This window comes from Odocoileus virginianus, chromosome 3, assembly GCF_023699985.2.
Source record: "Odocoileus virginianus isolate 20LAN1187 ecotype Illinois chromosome 3, Ovbor_1.2, whole genome shotgun sequence".
Taxonomy (NCBI): Eukaryota; Metazoa; Chordata; class Mammalia; order Artiodactyla; family Cervidae; genus Odocoileus; species Odocoileus virginianus.
In genome coordinates, this window is record NC_069676.1 from 70,463,219 (window position 1) to 70,477,835 (window position 14,617).

Consider the following 14,617-nt stretch of genomic DNA (forward strand, 5'->3'; position numbering starts at 1 on the left):
TTAAGTGTTTTTGGAATAACTTGGATATGTGAATCTACTTTTTCATCTCTGTCTTTTGTGAAGTCTAAATATAGTTAGATATTAGAAATATCAACAGAATCAAGTATCAGTTTCTAATGACACAATTAATTAAAATTAAATGGTAATAAAATTAGCCACCACTAAAGACCCTGCATGCCATGACTAAGACTTGGCACAGCCAAATAAAGTAAATTATTTTTAAAATAAATAAATATAGTTAGATATTTCTATTGAAAATTTAGCAGTTGAATTGAGATGTACTATAAGTTTAATATGGGCTTTCCTAGTGGCTCAGTGGTAAAGAATCCACCTGCCAATGCAGGAGACACGGATTTGATGCCTGGATCGGGAAGATCCCCTGGAGAAGGAAATGCAACCCACTCCAGTATTCTTTCCTGAGAAATCCCATGGACAGAGGAGCCTGGCGGGCTACAGTTCATGGAATCACAAAAGACTACTTAAGGACACTACTTAGCCCCTAAACAATAATATAAGTATAAAATATACAGCAAATTTTGAAGACTTAGTACCAAAAATATAAAATATCTTGCTAACAATTTTATACTAATGACATGTTGAAATATACTTTTGATATTTTGGGTAAAGTGAAATGTATTATTAAAATTTTTACTTTTTAAATATGGCTATCAGAAAATTTGAAAATATATGCACGGCTTGCATTATATCTTTATGGGCAGTGCTGATATAAAGATCCTTTTCTCGGAAATTGATGTAAATTTCCTGACTTGAATTTCTTGGAGAAACAGTTCTGAAATTTTAAATTAATTATAGAATTCACAAACCAAAACTAAATTACATACAAGTTTGTGTAAAACTCCTACATAATAGGCCTTCAAGGAAGGCCTATTTTGTTTTCTTGACCTTCCTAGAAAATGCCATCAGGTGGAAAATTAAACATGTGACAGGCCATCTGCCACGTTAGAAATATATAAAATACATTTTGTTCAAGATATTTATGACTTTTCTTCCATCTCTAGATGGATAAGATAGATATTCTGTTTTGGGCCATTATCTCACAAAGACTGGTGAATGTAAAAATAAAATGTAAAAAACACATCTTACTGAGAATAAAGGCAACGAGTAGATTAGAATCAGTTTGTACTATTTCAGTTTTTCTTCCTGTCTTTGCATTTGTACTATTTTTTGTATTTGGGATCTAGATTTAAGTTGATATCTCTTTTTAAGAGTCTTTTTTCCTTCTGAGACAGTATAATTAAATACAAAATGTATTATTTAACATTAGAAAAGAAGATCTGTTATTTTCACTGAACTTGTGAGCAAAAGTCTAATCTGTTGGGCTAAAAACATTCACACCTGAAATATTTTAAGATTTGAAGAAACTTTTCCTTCATCGGCTAGATAAATCAGCTACAAAATATTTACAAGACTTAATGAAATGTTTAAAATAGAAATTAATCTTTTGGAACGCTTAATCTTTCCTGATAACTAAAGATCAAAATTGGCTATGATATTTGTGGCACTTAAAGTTGATTGTCACTGTTCTTTGATTTTTAAATAGAAGGAATCTCAGAAGAATGATAAAGATTTGAAGATGTTGGAAAAAGAGGTGAGCAATACTTTTAAGTTACTGAAAAACATAGAGTCAGGAGACAAGGATTCTGTTGCTGTTTGAGGTGTCAGATAGTGAAACATATGTACCATCCAGACTGGTACCCACAGGGTAACCAACCCTTGGCTCGGGTACCACATTGTAGACCTTGATTGTCAATGTAGTATACAGTTAGCATACTAAGGGAGGCATATAAGGTCATCTATGTCATGAAAAACTGATAAGTAAAACTCAATATTTTAGTTTGTATGTGGATCAAATATTTACCTTTCCTCATAGCATACACTATTCCTACATGCTAATCTCTGTGTTAAGACAATAACTACCTAGAGAATTGCTTGGTGAGCATGAAATCCTAGAAGGTTAGTTGAATTGCAGTGGAGTTGTGCTAACTTAATGCATCTCTGCACTAAGGGATATCCTTCCTCAAGGATAAAATGACCAACTGCATGTGTACTGCCCGATATGGTAGCCATTCACCACATGTGACTATTTAAATAAAATTAAGAATTCAGTTCCACTAGTCTCACTTTACCTGCTCAGTAGGCACTTGTGGAGAGTGGCTACCACGCTGAACAGTGCATTTCCATCATAGAGGAAATCTTTGTTGAGCAAAACTAACTTAAAAAACCTGCTTACTTTTTTTTTTTTTTTAATGTATATGTATGTGTGTGTGTGTGTGTGTGTGTGTATGGATGAGTATAATTGCTTTGCAATGTTATGTTAATTTCTTCTGTACAACAGAGTGAATCAGCTATATGTAAACACATGTCCCCTCCCTCCTGAGGCTCCCTCCCATCCCACCTCTCTAGGTCATCACAGAGCACTGAGCTGAACTCTCTGCTATGGAGCAGCTTCATTAGCTATTTATAAAATACCTGTTTACTTCTGTAAGCAGGGCCAGGCAGGTCACGGCCAGCTTTGCCTTTCTGGCAGTCTTTTTTCTACATTTCCACTACTGACCAACTCTTTCTGGTAGATATATTAAAACTTTCCATTGATTACAGTTAAATGTTGGCTTAGGCCAGGAATATGTCAAGATAACTGAAAATCTCTGCCCTTGTTTCTCTGATCTTTTTTTTAATCTATTTTAATAACATTAGCTATCATTTTATTGAGGACACATGCCTGTGATGTAGGGGTACATACTTAGAGATCTAATAACTAAGTGTCTCTGGAGATAGCTAATGAGGGAGTGGCAGTTACAGAGTTAGAACTAATCATTTGTATCAGTTACTTAATCTTTTAGTAAGAATTTTTTCCAAATACTGCTGTATATTATTTAACGCCCCCCCCAAGTATTTGTTGTTTGTTTGACTAATTTGAATTGAATATCAATATTTAATTTAAAAGTAAAATTTCATGGAGAACAAACTGAGATTTCTGACTACTGTTGCAGAATAAGAAGATCTGACAGGACAATTTCTGTGTTCCCCTCCAGGGCGGCAATCTACTAGGCTTGTGCAGGGTTGTCTTCTTTTTTTTAAATTATATTTTTTAGATGACATATAATTGACTTAAGCAATGTTGTACAAATCTCTGCAGTGCAGCAAAGTGACTCAGTTTTACACATATAATGTTCTTTTTTTTACATTTTTTTTTTTTAATATTCTTTTCCATTGTGGTTTATCCCAGGAGGTGATACACTTCCCTGTGCTATACAATAGGACATTGTTGCTTATCCATTCTAAAAGTAATAGGTTGCATCTACCTGGGTTGCCTTCTTTAGACGTCGAGTTTGCTGTCAGTCCTCACCTTGCTCTCTTATATTGTCTACTTGGTCATGTAGGCATTTGAGTTTACAAACCCTTCTTTATACTTCTTTAACTGAAAAAAGTGTTATGTAGATAGTCTTAAATGTTTTTTCTGCTTTATAGTACTGTGCTATGAACATTGGTTGTAAACCAATAATGTAAGAATAAAGAATCTTACAGTTGGGAATCTTAAATCTCGTTCAATTCCTGGCATCTAGTTCACAGCCATATATGTAAGTGGTACTTGATATATTTTTAGTTAAGTATTATTGGCTTAGAATACTGAGATAAGTTTGAATACAAAGCCAGTAAGAGTAGAGAATGCTTTTTATGTGACTTAATATAGCTGTGCTTTCTTGATACTTTTATACCAAGCATAAAGTCTATTTTGAAGTGAAGTGAAAGTGTCTGACTCTTTGCAACCCCATGGACTTTACAGTCCATGGAATTCTCTAGGCCAGAATACTGGAGTGGGTAGCCTTTCCCTTCTCCAGGGGATTTTCCCAACCCGGAAATGAACCTAGGTCTCCCGCATTGCAGGCGGATTCTTTACCGGCTGAGCCACAAGGGAAACCCAGGAATACTGGAGTGGGTAGACTTCCCTTCTCCATCGGATCTTCCTGACTCAGGAATCAAACTGGGGTCTCCTGCAATTGCAGGCGGACTCTTCACCAACTGAGCTATCAGGGAAGCCATAAAGTATATTGTGGTAAATGTTTTATGTGCACTAGAAAAGAATAAATGCACTTGTTGGTTGTAGTGGTCTATATACATCAATTAGTTCAAATCATTTAATAGTTTTCTTCAAAGCTATTATTTGTACTGATATTTTTGGGTGTTTATTAGTTATGAGAAAGGTATTTTTAGACTTCCAGCTCTGTGGATTAATCTCTTTTTGATTCTGTCAGTTTTGACTTTGTATATTTGTTACAATATTACTTTGTTGTGCATGAAAAATTTAAGAGTATGTCTTCTCTTGAAATCACCTTTTGACCATAAAATTTCTTTGTTACTAGTAATAATGTTTGCCTTAAGTCTGCTTTATATAATATTAACATAGCCATGCCAGCTTTCATTTATCTAATATTTACATGGTAAACCTTTTCTATTCCCTCTATTGTCAGTCTATCAGTCCTTATATTTAAGTGCATATTTTATAAACATCTGAGATCATTTCCTTCAGCCTGAAGAATTTCCTTTAATATTTCTTGTTGTGCAGTTCTAATGTTGACAAATATTCTCAGCTCTTTTTTATTTTTTCCCTCTGAAAAATGTCTATATCACCTTCATATTTAAAGGCTGTTTTCATTGGGCATAGAATTTTATATTGGCAGATTTTCCCATACATTTTAAACATTTCATTATCTTCTGGTTTCCACATTTCCTGTTGACAAATATGTGTTTTTTATTTTGGTTTTGGTTTTTACCCATTAGTTGCATCAGGTATGATGGCTGGCTAATGTCTACCACACCCTACCCAGAAGCCCTGTTCTGTTTTCCCAGAAATAAAGGTATTTAGCATTTTAAGCTGTAATTTGGGCTCCTATAATTAGAACTAGAGAAAAGAAGAACTTTTATAGGTAGCAATGCCTTAAAAGTAAATAAACAGTATAATTACACCTAGAAGATTATGGCAATTTGAATTTTCTGTTCTTAAAATGCTTACAGATTTTCAAGATGTGTCATAAAGTAAATATGATTGCTCAAACAGCTAAGACTATTGAAGAACATCATATCACAATCAGAGGCTTTTCTAGAATTTTAATGTTTTGATTGTCAGTAGCACCTAGTACTGGAGGAGAGCATGGAGACTCCCTCTAGTACGCTTGCCTGGAGAATCCCCATGGACAGAGGAGCCTAGGGGGCTACTGTCCGTGGGGTCACAAAGAGTTGGACACGCTGAGTGACCAAGCACAGCACAGCACAGCTTCTAGTAACTGTATTGGCAGGAATACGTGAGTTACTCATTTCATATCCTTGTTCCTGTCCAGATCCGCATTCTTGTGCAGGAGCGCGGGGCTCAGGACAGGAGGATCCAGGATCTGGAAGCTGAGTTGGAGAAGATGGAAGCCAAGCTAAACGCTGCCGTCAGGGAAAAAACATCTGTGTCTGCAAGTAACGCTTCACTGGAAAAACAGCTTCTTGAATTAACCAGGACTAATGAGCTCCTAAAATCTAAGGTATTTGAACCTCATAATCTTTACAATTGAATAAAAAACAATTAAGTTTTTTTCCTCATAGAGCTGTTTGGGAATTTTAGGCCTAGTTTAGTCATTTAACTTCAATATACTTTAAATATTAAGCCACTCCCATAGGAATTATTATTGCATCTGCATCTTGCTTATGGTGCCTGGCACATAAGAGGATCTAAACAATCGTTTACTTTTTGTTTTTACATCTGACATTTTCTCACCCTCCTTCAAAGTCACTCCCAATTAGTAAGACCACTAATAACGTTGCAGAATTTACATCTAGAAGTATCTTTAAAGATCTTTCTCTGCAATACATAATAGCATGTTAGCAGGACTCTGTCTTAAATCTCTTTGGGAATGCAGTAGAAAATGAATAAATGTGTGAACTAAATATGCTCAGTAGACAAATTGTGTTTATCAATATTAATAAACTAATAGATCTTAAAGGACTTAACATGGTCATCCTGCTTTTTATAAGTGGAAGGAAGCTGTAAATCACCGTTCAGCTTAATAAAAATCAATTATTCAGGTCCTGTAATGTACTGGGCTCTTTGCTTACAAAGGAAGTAAGGATGCATAAGAATTAAACATGGGCAAGACAGCAGATTCCTGAGCCTCACTTAGGGAGATTATCATTTATTAGGCCTGTGATGGACCCTATAGCCTGCATATTTCAAAGCAGACGAGACAATGCAAATGCATTTTGTTAAGCAAACACACTTGAATTAACCAATTTTTATAGGCAAAGCTCTGCAAAAATCTTGTTTTAAAGCCACACAGTAGGCTTCCCAGCATATACAGATAAATTATCACTGAAGCTGATTTCAAAAGTAGACCAGAAAGTCACATGAAGGAAAAGGACGGACAAGAATAGAAATAGTATAAAGCCAGTAATCCCGCTGTGGGTTAAGGATACTTTTCTCTACCAAAGTATGTTGTAAGCAAATAGTAGTCCCTATAATAGATAGAATAATCAATACTTAAGTGATTTTTACACAGCTGTAGTAGAAAATATTTCTCAATTTTTTATGTGTTTGCTATACTCAGTTTTCTGAAGATAATAACCAGAAGAATTTGAGAATTCTAAGCCTTGAGTTGATGAAACTGAGAAACAAAAGAGAAACCAAGATGAGGGTGAGTAATACCTTAGGTAAGTTTGCTGGAACTGGGGATCTGAACAAGTTCTTGTTTCCTAAAACAGATATTTCTGTTGTGTAGAGCATGGTGGCTAAACAAGAAGGCATGGAGGTGAAGCTGCAGCTCACCCAGAAGAACCTCGTGGAGTCTCAGGAGAAAATAGTACAACTTGAAGGGAAACTGTGAGTGACTAAAAGAAAAAGCGGTTACATTGTGTAACCAGTTTTGTATTTGGCTTTCTTGGCTAGTTATTACTCCATACTCATCTCATTGCCTGCCTCCACGTGCCCTATTTCTCTTCCTAAGTAACAGCTGAACCCTAATCGTTCCCTAACATTTTATGCTGAAAAGAAATATGAATGTATTATGTTTGTACATCTTCTGTATCAGTGTTGAGGAGAGGCACATAATCTTATGGCCGTTGTAATGAGACTGAAACTGAGAAGCTTTAATACAGGAAGCTATGATTAATGTACGATCCTAGATTTCTTTTAGTTACTCAACTGTAATTTGCATACAATAACACGCACAGATCGTAAGTATTCATTTTAGTGACTGGACAGTTGTGTGCTCCTATGTAACCACCACCCAAACAAGATCGAGAGCACTGTCGATCCTCAGAAGGTCCCCTCCTGCTCCTTCCTTCTCCCTGTTCCTCCCTGCAGTTCCCCCCTCAACCCCTACAACCGCTTTCTGACTTCCAGCATCCTGGTTTGACTTTGTGGGGACATTTATCATCACATGCATGCATACATGTGTATATGTGGCTTTTTTTTTCCCCTGGACATGCTGCTCGTCTTGCAGGCTCTTAATTCCCTGACCAGGTCTCAAACCCATGAGCTTTGCGTTGAAAGTGCAGAGTCGAGATTCATCAGTATTGTTGTGTGTATTATATGTTTCTTTCATTTCTGAGTAGTGTTCCACTATACGAATATACCTCCATTTGTTTATTACTCTCCTATTGATCAATACTGGGGTTTCCAATTTTTGACTATTGTCAATAAGACTACTATATATGCCTTTTTGTAGACATAGGTTTTTGTTTCTCTGAGTAAATATCTAGGAGTGGAATTTCAGGGTCATAGTATTGTGTACATATAATGTTTTTTACGTTGTTTGTTTTGTTGTTTGTTTATTTATTTATTTGGCTGTGCCATGTCTTAGTTGCAGCATGCGGGGTCTTTAGTTGTGGCCTGTGGGATCTAACCTGGGCCAGGGATTGAGCTTGGGCCTTCTTTATTGGGAGCATGGAGTCTTAGCCACTGGATCACCAGGGAAGTCCCCATGTAATGCTTTTTTAAAAGCTCAAAGTAAAAAAAAAAAAAAAAAAGCTCAAAGTGTTGATACAATTTTACACTCCCACTTCATAATGCATGATGGTTCTATTCATTCCATATCCTCACCGATATTTGTCCTGGAGGCAGGCACAGCAACCCACTCCAGTATTCTTGCCTGGAGAATCCCATGGACAGAGGAGCCTGATGGGCTGTAGTCCATAGGGTTGCAGAGTCAGACACGACTGAATCGACTTGACAGTCATATACACACTGATACCTGATGTTGTCAACCTGTTTGATTTCAGCCTCTCTAGTGGATGTAAAGTAGTATATCATCTGTGTTTTTAATTTGTTGCTATTAATGTCAAACATCTTTTTATGTGCTTATTGACCATTCATATGCATCCTTTCATAAGATATCTACTAAAGTCCCTTGCCCCTTTCTCAATAAGTAACTGAATAAAAGGCAGCCTGGAAGAAAGGCTTTAAAGCACACAAAATTCTATTTTGTATGTGTGGTGGGTGGGAATTCTAAGAAAGCTACAGGAAAAGTGATATCTAATATGCTCAGAGTGTTACAGATCTATAACTATATACAAACTATCATCATAATTCTTTTGTCAGAATATATTTGGAAAGCTTTATCATTTAAAAAAAAATCAAACTTGAACCTCCTAACTTGCATAAATTGTCAACGTGAGAGGTCACACAAATTAGTGGTTAGGAGTTTAGAACCTAGAGTCAGCTTGCCTGAGAGAACAGTATCTGGTACAGAGTAAGCATCTCTGGTACAGAGTACAGCTTACTCTGTACCAGAATAAGTATGTATGATTATTGTGTATATTAATGTATGCTTTTTATTTTTTTAGTGTTTCAATAGAGAAAGAAAAGATTGATGAAAAATCTGAAACAGAAAAGCTCTTAGAATACATTGAAGAAATAAGGTAATATGAAGAGTAGTTTTTGGACTTTGCTTTATTGAAGTGTGATGAATACATAATTTTCATCTCTTTTCATTTAATGTTTCCTCTACTTAAATAGATGTGCTCTTCAACATAATTTGTTTTAATGCAGTTGTGCATCAGATCAAGTGGAAAAATACAAGCTAGATATTGCCCAGTTAGAAGAAAATCTGAAAGAGAAGAATCATGAAGTTTTAAGCCTTAAGCAGTCTCTTGAGGAAAATATTGCTATATTGTCTAAACAAGTAGAAGACTTGAATGCAAAATGCCAGGTGCTTGAAGAAGAAAAAGGTATTCTACTGTTTTTAGTACTATTTTCTTTAGATAAGTACTACCTATGATAGTTTTTAAAAGTACTATATGTTATAGTAACTTTTTAAATAATTACATAAACAACAATGAAAATTTTGTTCTATGCATGGGAATTTTTATCTTTTATGCTATTTGTTATCTGTTTATTTTAATATATTGCTTGTCTTGATTGAAATATATGCAATTGACCTCATTGGGTGGCCATTTAAAATTGGTAGATACATAGAGCGAGGTTTGAGGATTTTATTATATAACATATATACTGTTTTATATGTAGTAATAACAGGAACTTCAGAATTTTTTTTCCCTCTTTGGAAGTACTTGACCTCTGTGTGTGTGTGTGTGTGTGTGTGTCAGTTACTCAGTCATGTCTGACTCTTTGTGACCCCGTGGACTATAGCTCATCAGGCTCCTCTGTCCATGGAATTCTCCAAGCAAGAATATTTGAGTGGATTGCCAGTCCCTTCTTCAGGGATTCCCAACCCAGGGATTGAACCTGGGTCTCCCGCATTGTGGGCAAATTCTTTACGCTCTGAACCACCATGGGAATCTGGGTTTTTCAAAGGTAATATAACTACAGCATTGTTAATATTTTTCCTTTTCTAGAAGACCTCATCAATAGGAACAGAGAATGGGATGAAAATCTAAATTCTGAGATACAAAGCTTAAAACAGAGGTCTATTCTTGAAAAACAAGAACATGAAGAGCTACAACAAAAAGTATTGCAAATGGATTCACTTCTGCAACAAGAGAAGGTAGTTTACAATATTAAAAAAGCCTAGTGCTTCTTTTATGTCATATGTTTCCCTATGTATCAGAAAACTTTAAATTGTATATATCCTTTGGTCCAGCAATCCTGCTTTTAGAATCTTATTCTGAGGAAGTAATCATGTCTTTGCTGCGTATTTAACTGATGTCACCAAGTTACTCATGATTTGAAAAATTTAAGCAACAGTTGAAACAATATAGGGAAATTGTTTTAATTTTTTTTCCAGCACATTCTTGTGTTAGATTACTACATAAGCATTTACAGTTATGTGGTAAAAGAGTGTCTAATTAGACAAAAAACAAAATGTGACTTTTTGAAATCCAGATTACATAAAGAACATTTTACATATCAATGAGAAACACAGGAAGTTCATTAAAAAATAATAATAATAATCCTGGTGATCCAGTGGTTAAGACTCCAAGCTTCTACTGCAGGGGTCACACGTTTGATCCCTGGTCAGGGAATGGAGATCTTGTGTGGCTCTCAATGCTGCCAAAAAATTTTTTTTAATTAAACAATAAAGTTTTTTTAATGGGCTTAGGATGGAAACAGATAATTCTTAGCAGGAGAAATTCAGATAGCTTGTAAAATGAGAAGACGCTGTACTTGTCATAATAATTAAAGGAATGTTTTGGTGTTTTTTTCCACTTCCAAGATTGACACAAGTTAAAACATTTGGTAATATGATATATTGGTGAGAATTAGTCAAGCAAGTAAGTACTCATGTGAACTAATGTGAAATATATTGTTGGGCAATTTGCAGTGACAAAGGAATTAGGTAGATCTGTATATACTGACTTGAAAAGACCTCAACAACTATTTTTATGATTTTTTTTTTTTTTTAGGATTTTCTTTTTTTTTCCATTTATTTTTATTAGTTGGAGGCTAATTACTTTACATCATTGCAGTGGTTTTTGTCATACTTTGAAATGAATTAGCCATGGATTTACATGTATTCCCCATCCCGGTCCCCCCTCCCACCTCCCTCTCCACCCGATCCCTCTGGGTCTTCCCAGTGCACCAGGCCCGAGCACTTGTCTCATGCATCCAACCTGGGCTGGTGATCTGTTTCACCCTAGATAATATACATGTTTCAATGCTGTTCTCTTGAAACATCCCACCCTCGCCTTCTCCCAGAGTCCACAAGTCTGTTCTATACATCTGAGTCTCTTTTTCTGTTTTGCATATAAGGTTATCGTTACCATCTTTCTAAATTCCATATATATGTGTTAATATACTGTAATGGTCTTTATCTTTCTGGCTTACTTCGCTCTGTATAATGGGCTCCAGTTTCATCCATCTCATTAGAACTGATTCAAATGAATCAGTATTTTTATGATATTTTAAATGACCTTTTTATACACAGTATATTTCATTTATGTTTTAAAAGAATGTAGATATATAGAAAAAGACCATAAGGCTTATAATGCAAAATTTAGTGGTTATCTCTGAAGTGGGAAAACTAAGATTGGAATGGGGAGTAGTCAAAGGCAATTTTTCATTTATTTGTAATGTTATAATTTTTTTTGCAATGGTGATTTACTTGTATTTATTTATTCTTATTTACTTATATAACTTTAAAATATTTCTATATAACATTGAAATCATAATACTCTTTATATAGTATCATATGAGAAAAAATATATGATAAAAGCCAGTTGTAGAATATAATTTTAGTTGTCTAAGAAGTGTGTGTTGCATAGGAAAAAGACTGAAATAATATTTACCCCAATCTTAACAACGGGTAGGATATAATCCATGACAGAATGAATATGAATCTCTCTAGTTTCTCAGAAGCTCTCGAGTTTAGTGTCCATACTTCATTACTTGTACTTCTCTTTTGTCCTTAGTAAAATCTCACAGATTATTAAATTTAATTATTAAATTGTCAAAACCTTTCAGATTATTTTGCTCGCTTTCTATTTATATGCAGGAATTATCTTCTGGTCTTCAGCAGAAGCTATGTTCTTTTCAAGAAGAAATGATTAAAGAGAGAACTCTCTTTGAGGAAGAATTAAAGCAAGCCCTGGATGAGCTGGATAAATTGCAGCAGAAGGAGGAACAAGCTGAAAACCTGCTTAAGCAACTGGAAGAGGAAGCAGAATCTAGAGCTGCAGAACTAAAACGCCTCGAAGAAAAGCTGAAAGGGTTCGTATTAATAGGACTTTGTGTTTATAATTAAAAGTTATTTTCTAGTACATTCTCTTGGGATTCTCACACCAATCATGTGAGTGGTGAGGTTGGAATTTCTTTACAAATAAGGAATGTTTTTGATTGTCTGTTTACTTTGGCTGTGCTGTGTCTTCATTGGTGCATGCAGGCCTTCTCGAGTTGTGCTGAGCGGGGGCTCCTTTCATGGGCTCCGGGGCACCCAGGCTTCAGCGGTCCTGACACACGGGCTCAGGCGTTGCCGTGCAGACTCCAGAGTGCAGGCTCATTCTTGTGGCACAGGCTCAGTTGCCCTGCGGCAGGTGAAATCTTCCCAGACCAGGGACTGAAGCCATGGTCTCCTCCATTAGCAGGCAGATTCTTAACCACTGGGCCACCAGGGAAGTCCACAAGTGAGGAAGAGACACAGAGAGGCAAAGTACATGCGCAGGAAGTACGATAGACAAGTATGACAGCCCAAGTCAGAAGCCATGCCCTTTTCTTATTTAAAGTTCAAAGAGGGAGCCACAAACACTTCAGAAATTACGATCAAAAACCAAAATGGGGAAGAAACAACCAGAACTGGGGAAAATCCAGAAATAAAAAATGTATCATTAAAAGTAGAAAGCCTGAGATCCAGTGCCTTTTCTTTTTCCTTTGTTTAATTTCATATTGTTTTCACATTATATGCCCTTCACCACATTTATTTACAGTATCCAAGTTGATTCTTCAGTTCAAATGATAAACAAATACTTGAATCCTTGGGATCTCAGCAGTAAACATTTTCTAGTGGAGAAGGCAATGGCACCCCACTCCAGTACTCTTGCCTAGAAAATCCCATGGATGGAGGAGCCTGGTAGGCTGTGGTCCATGGAGTTGCTAAGAGTCGGACACGACTGAGCGACTTCACTTTCACTTTTCACTTTCATGCATTGGAGAAAGAAATGGCAGCCCACTCCGGTATTCTTGCCTGGAGAATCCCAGGGACGGGGGAGCCTGGTGGGCTGCAGTCTATGGGTCACACAGAGTCGGACACGACTGAGGTGACTTAGCAGCAGCAGCAAAGAACTACACATAAAGTTACAGAATCGTTACTTATATCACAACTATGTATCTATCTCTTATTAGGTTCTTCTTTATTAATCCATTTTCTATTTTCTTTTAGTGGTTAGTGATTTTAAAAAACACCAAATTTTTTTATATATACCTGCATTTGGGGGAACAGTACCAAAGTATAATTAGGGGGATTGTTTCATACTGCAGCCAGCCTCAGGGAACAGGGACATTGAGAAACTTCAGTGGATGATGTCAATTTCAAAAAGAAAAATGAGATAATCATTTATTCTAACTCAAAGAAGTCAGTTCAAAGGTCAGGAGATAAAGATTTTATTACTAGATGTGTTAGTTAAATGTGTGATTCTGAGCAAGACTGTCTTAATTTCTTTTGTTTTCTTTTCATTAGATACAAAATAAAGGAGTTTTATGAGATTATTTGTAAGGTCCTTTCCAGTGTGGAAATTTTAGGATTAAGAGAAACACTTAGAAGTTGATAGGATTCCTCTAGGGACCAGGAAAAAGTATTTTTATTTTAAATCCTTTAATAGTAGTTGATTGCTTTTAGCTGTGGTGTGTATTTTTAAAATTCTATGCTCATTCCAAAATGAATTTGAACAGCTGTATATCTTGTTTCAGTGTCCAACTTAGCCTTTAAGCGAATAATGCTTCTTACAGTTTTAGTTTGGTGTGTTCTTTAAAATGCCTCTTATAAGCTTATAAGACTGTCAAATAAAGTTTATCACCATTGTAGAAATATGTAATATTCATATATTTAAAATCTGTATAGATTTGTAGTCTCTATTTATAAAGATGACTTGAAAGCCATTCTGTCTAAGCAAAATAGTCTCCTAAATAAGTTGTTAAATCTTTAAATAATTAGTAATTTATTTTGTGGTTATTGGTATAGTCACAATAAATCTACATAGTCTTGTAATTATTTTTTCAAAAGAACTCTTAAAATGAAGTTACCTTAACTGTACCTAGTGTTCCCTGAATATCTTAATTCAGAGAACTAAATTTTATTCAATCCAAGAGCTTCTTAACTTATAATCCTTCACATTCTTCAGTCTTGGATGCTGCCAAGATTCTGTCTTAGAATCTTTTTAATCTCCTTTCTTCCCCAAAAGTGTTTAAACTAACTACATAAGTACATATGGTATGAAAATAAAAGTACGTAAATTAGAATGAAAACAAAAGTAAAATAAGAATGGGAAAGATAAGATGAAGCTGCATGTAAATAAACATGCTAGCAGATATAGATCATGAATGGAGATCTAAGCTGTCCAGTGTGGGATATGTAATTCACAGTGTCAAAGGTACATCCTAGTCTCTTTCTTAAGCTAATGGTATATTAAATGGTATATTAAATTAAGATGCAGTTAGCGTCTTATCTTTTAA

The 14,617-nt window shown here is 35.4% G+C and overlaps 1 protein-coding gene across 2 annotated transcripts in view; it reads left to right on the forward strand.

The window, feature by feature from the left end:
- Window positions 1–14,617, forward strand: part of HMMR (hyaluronan mediated motility receptor) — a 39,088-nt gene that overhangs the window by 4,842 nt on the left and 19,629 nt on the right. For both annotated transcript variants that reach the window (XM_070465741.1, XM_070465740.1), the window contains exons 4-11: window positions 1,562–1,609; window positions 5,358–5,546; window positions 6,606–6,692; window positions 6,777–6,877; window positions 8,842–8,916; window positions 9,047–9,225; window positions 9,853–10,001; window positions 11,949–12,163. In XM_070465741.1, coding sequence (XP_070321842.1) covers window positions 1,562–1,609; window positions 5,358–5,546; window positions 6,606–6,692; window positions 6,777–6,877; window positions 8,842–8,916; window positions 9,047–9,225; window positions 9,853–10,001; window positions 11,949–12,163 — 1,043 coding nt within the window. The remainder of the gene's footprint in view (window positions 1–1,561; window positions 1,610–5,357; window positions 5,547–6,605; window positions 6,693–6,776; window positions 6,878–8,841; window positions 8,917–9,046; window positions 9,226–9,852; window positions 10,002–11,948; window positions 12,164–14,617) is intronic.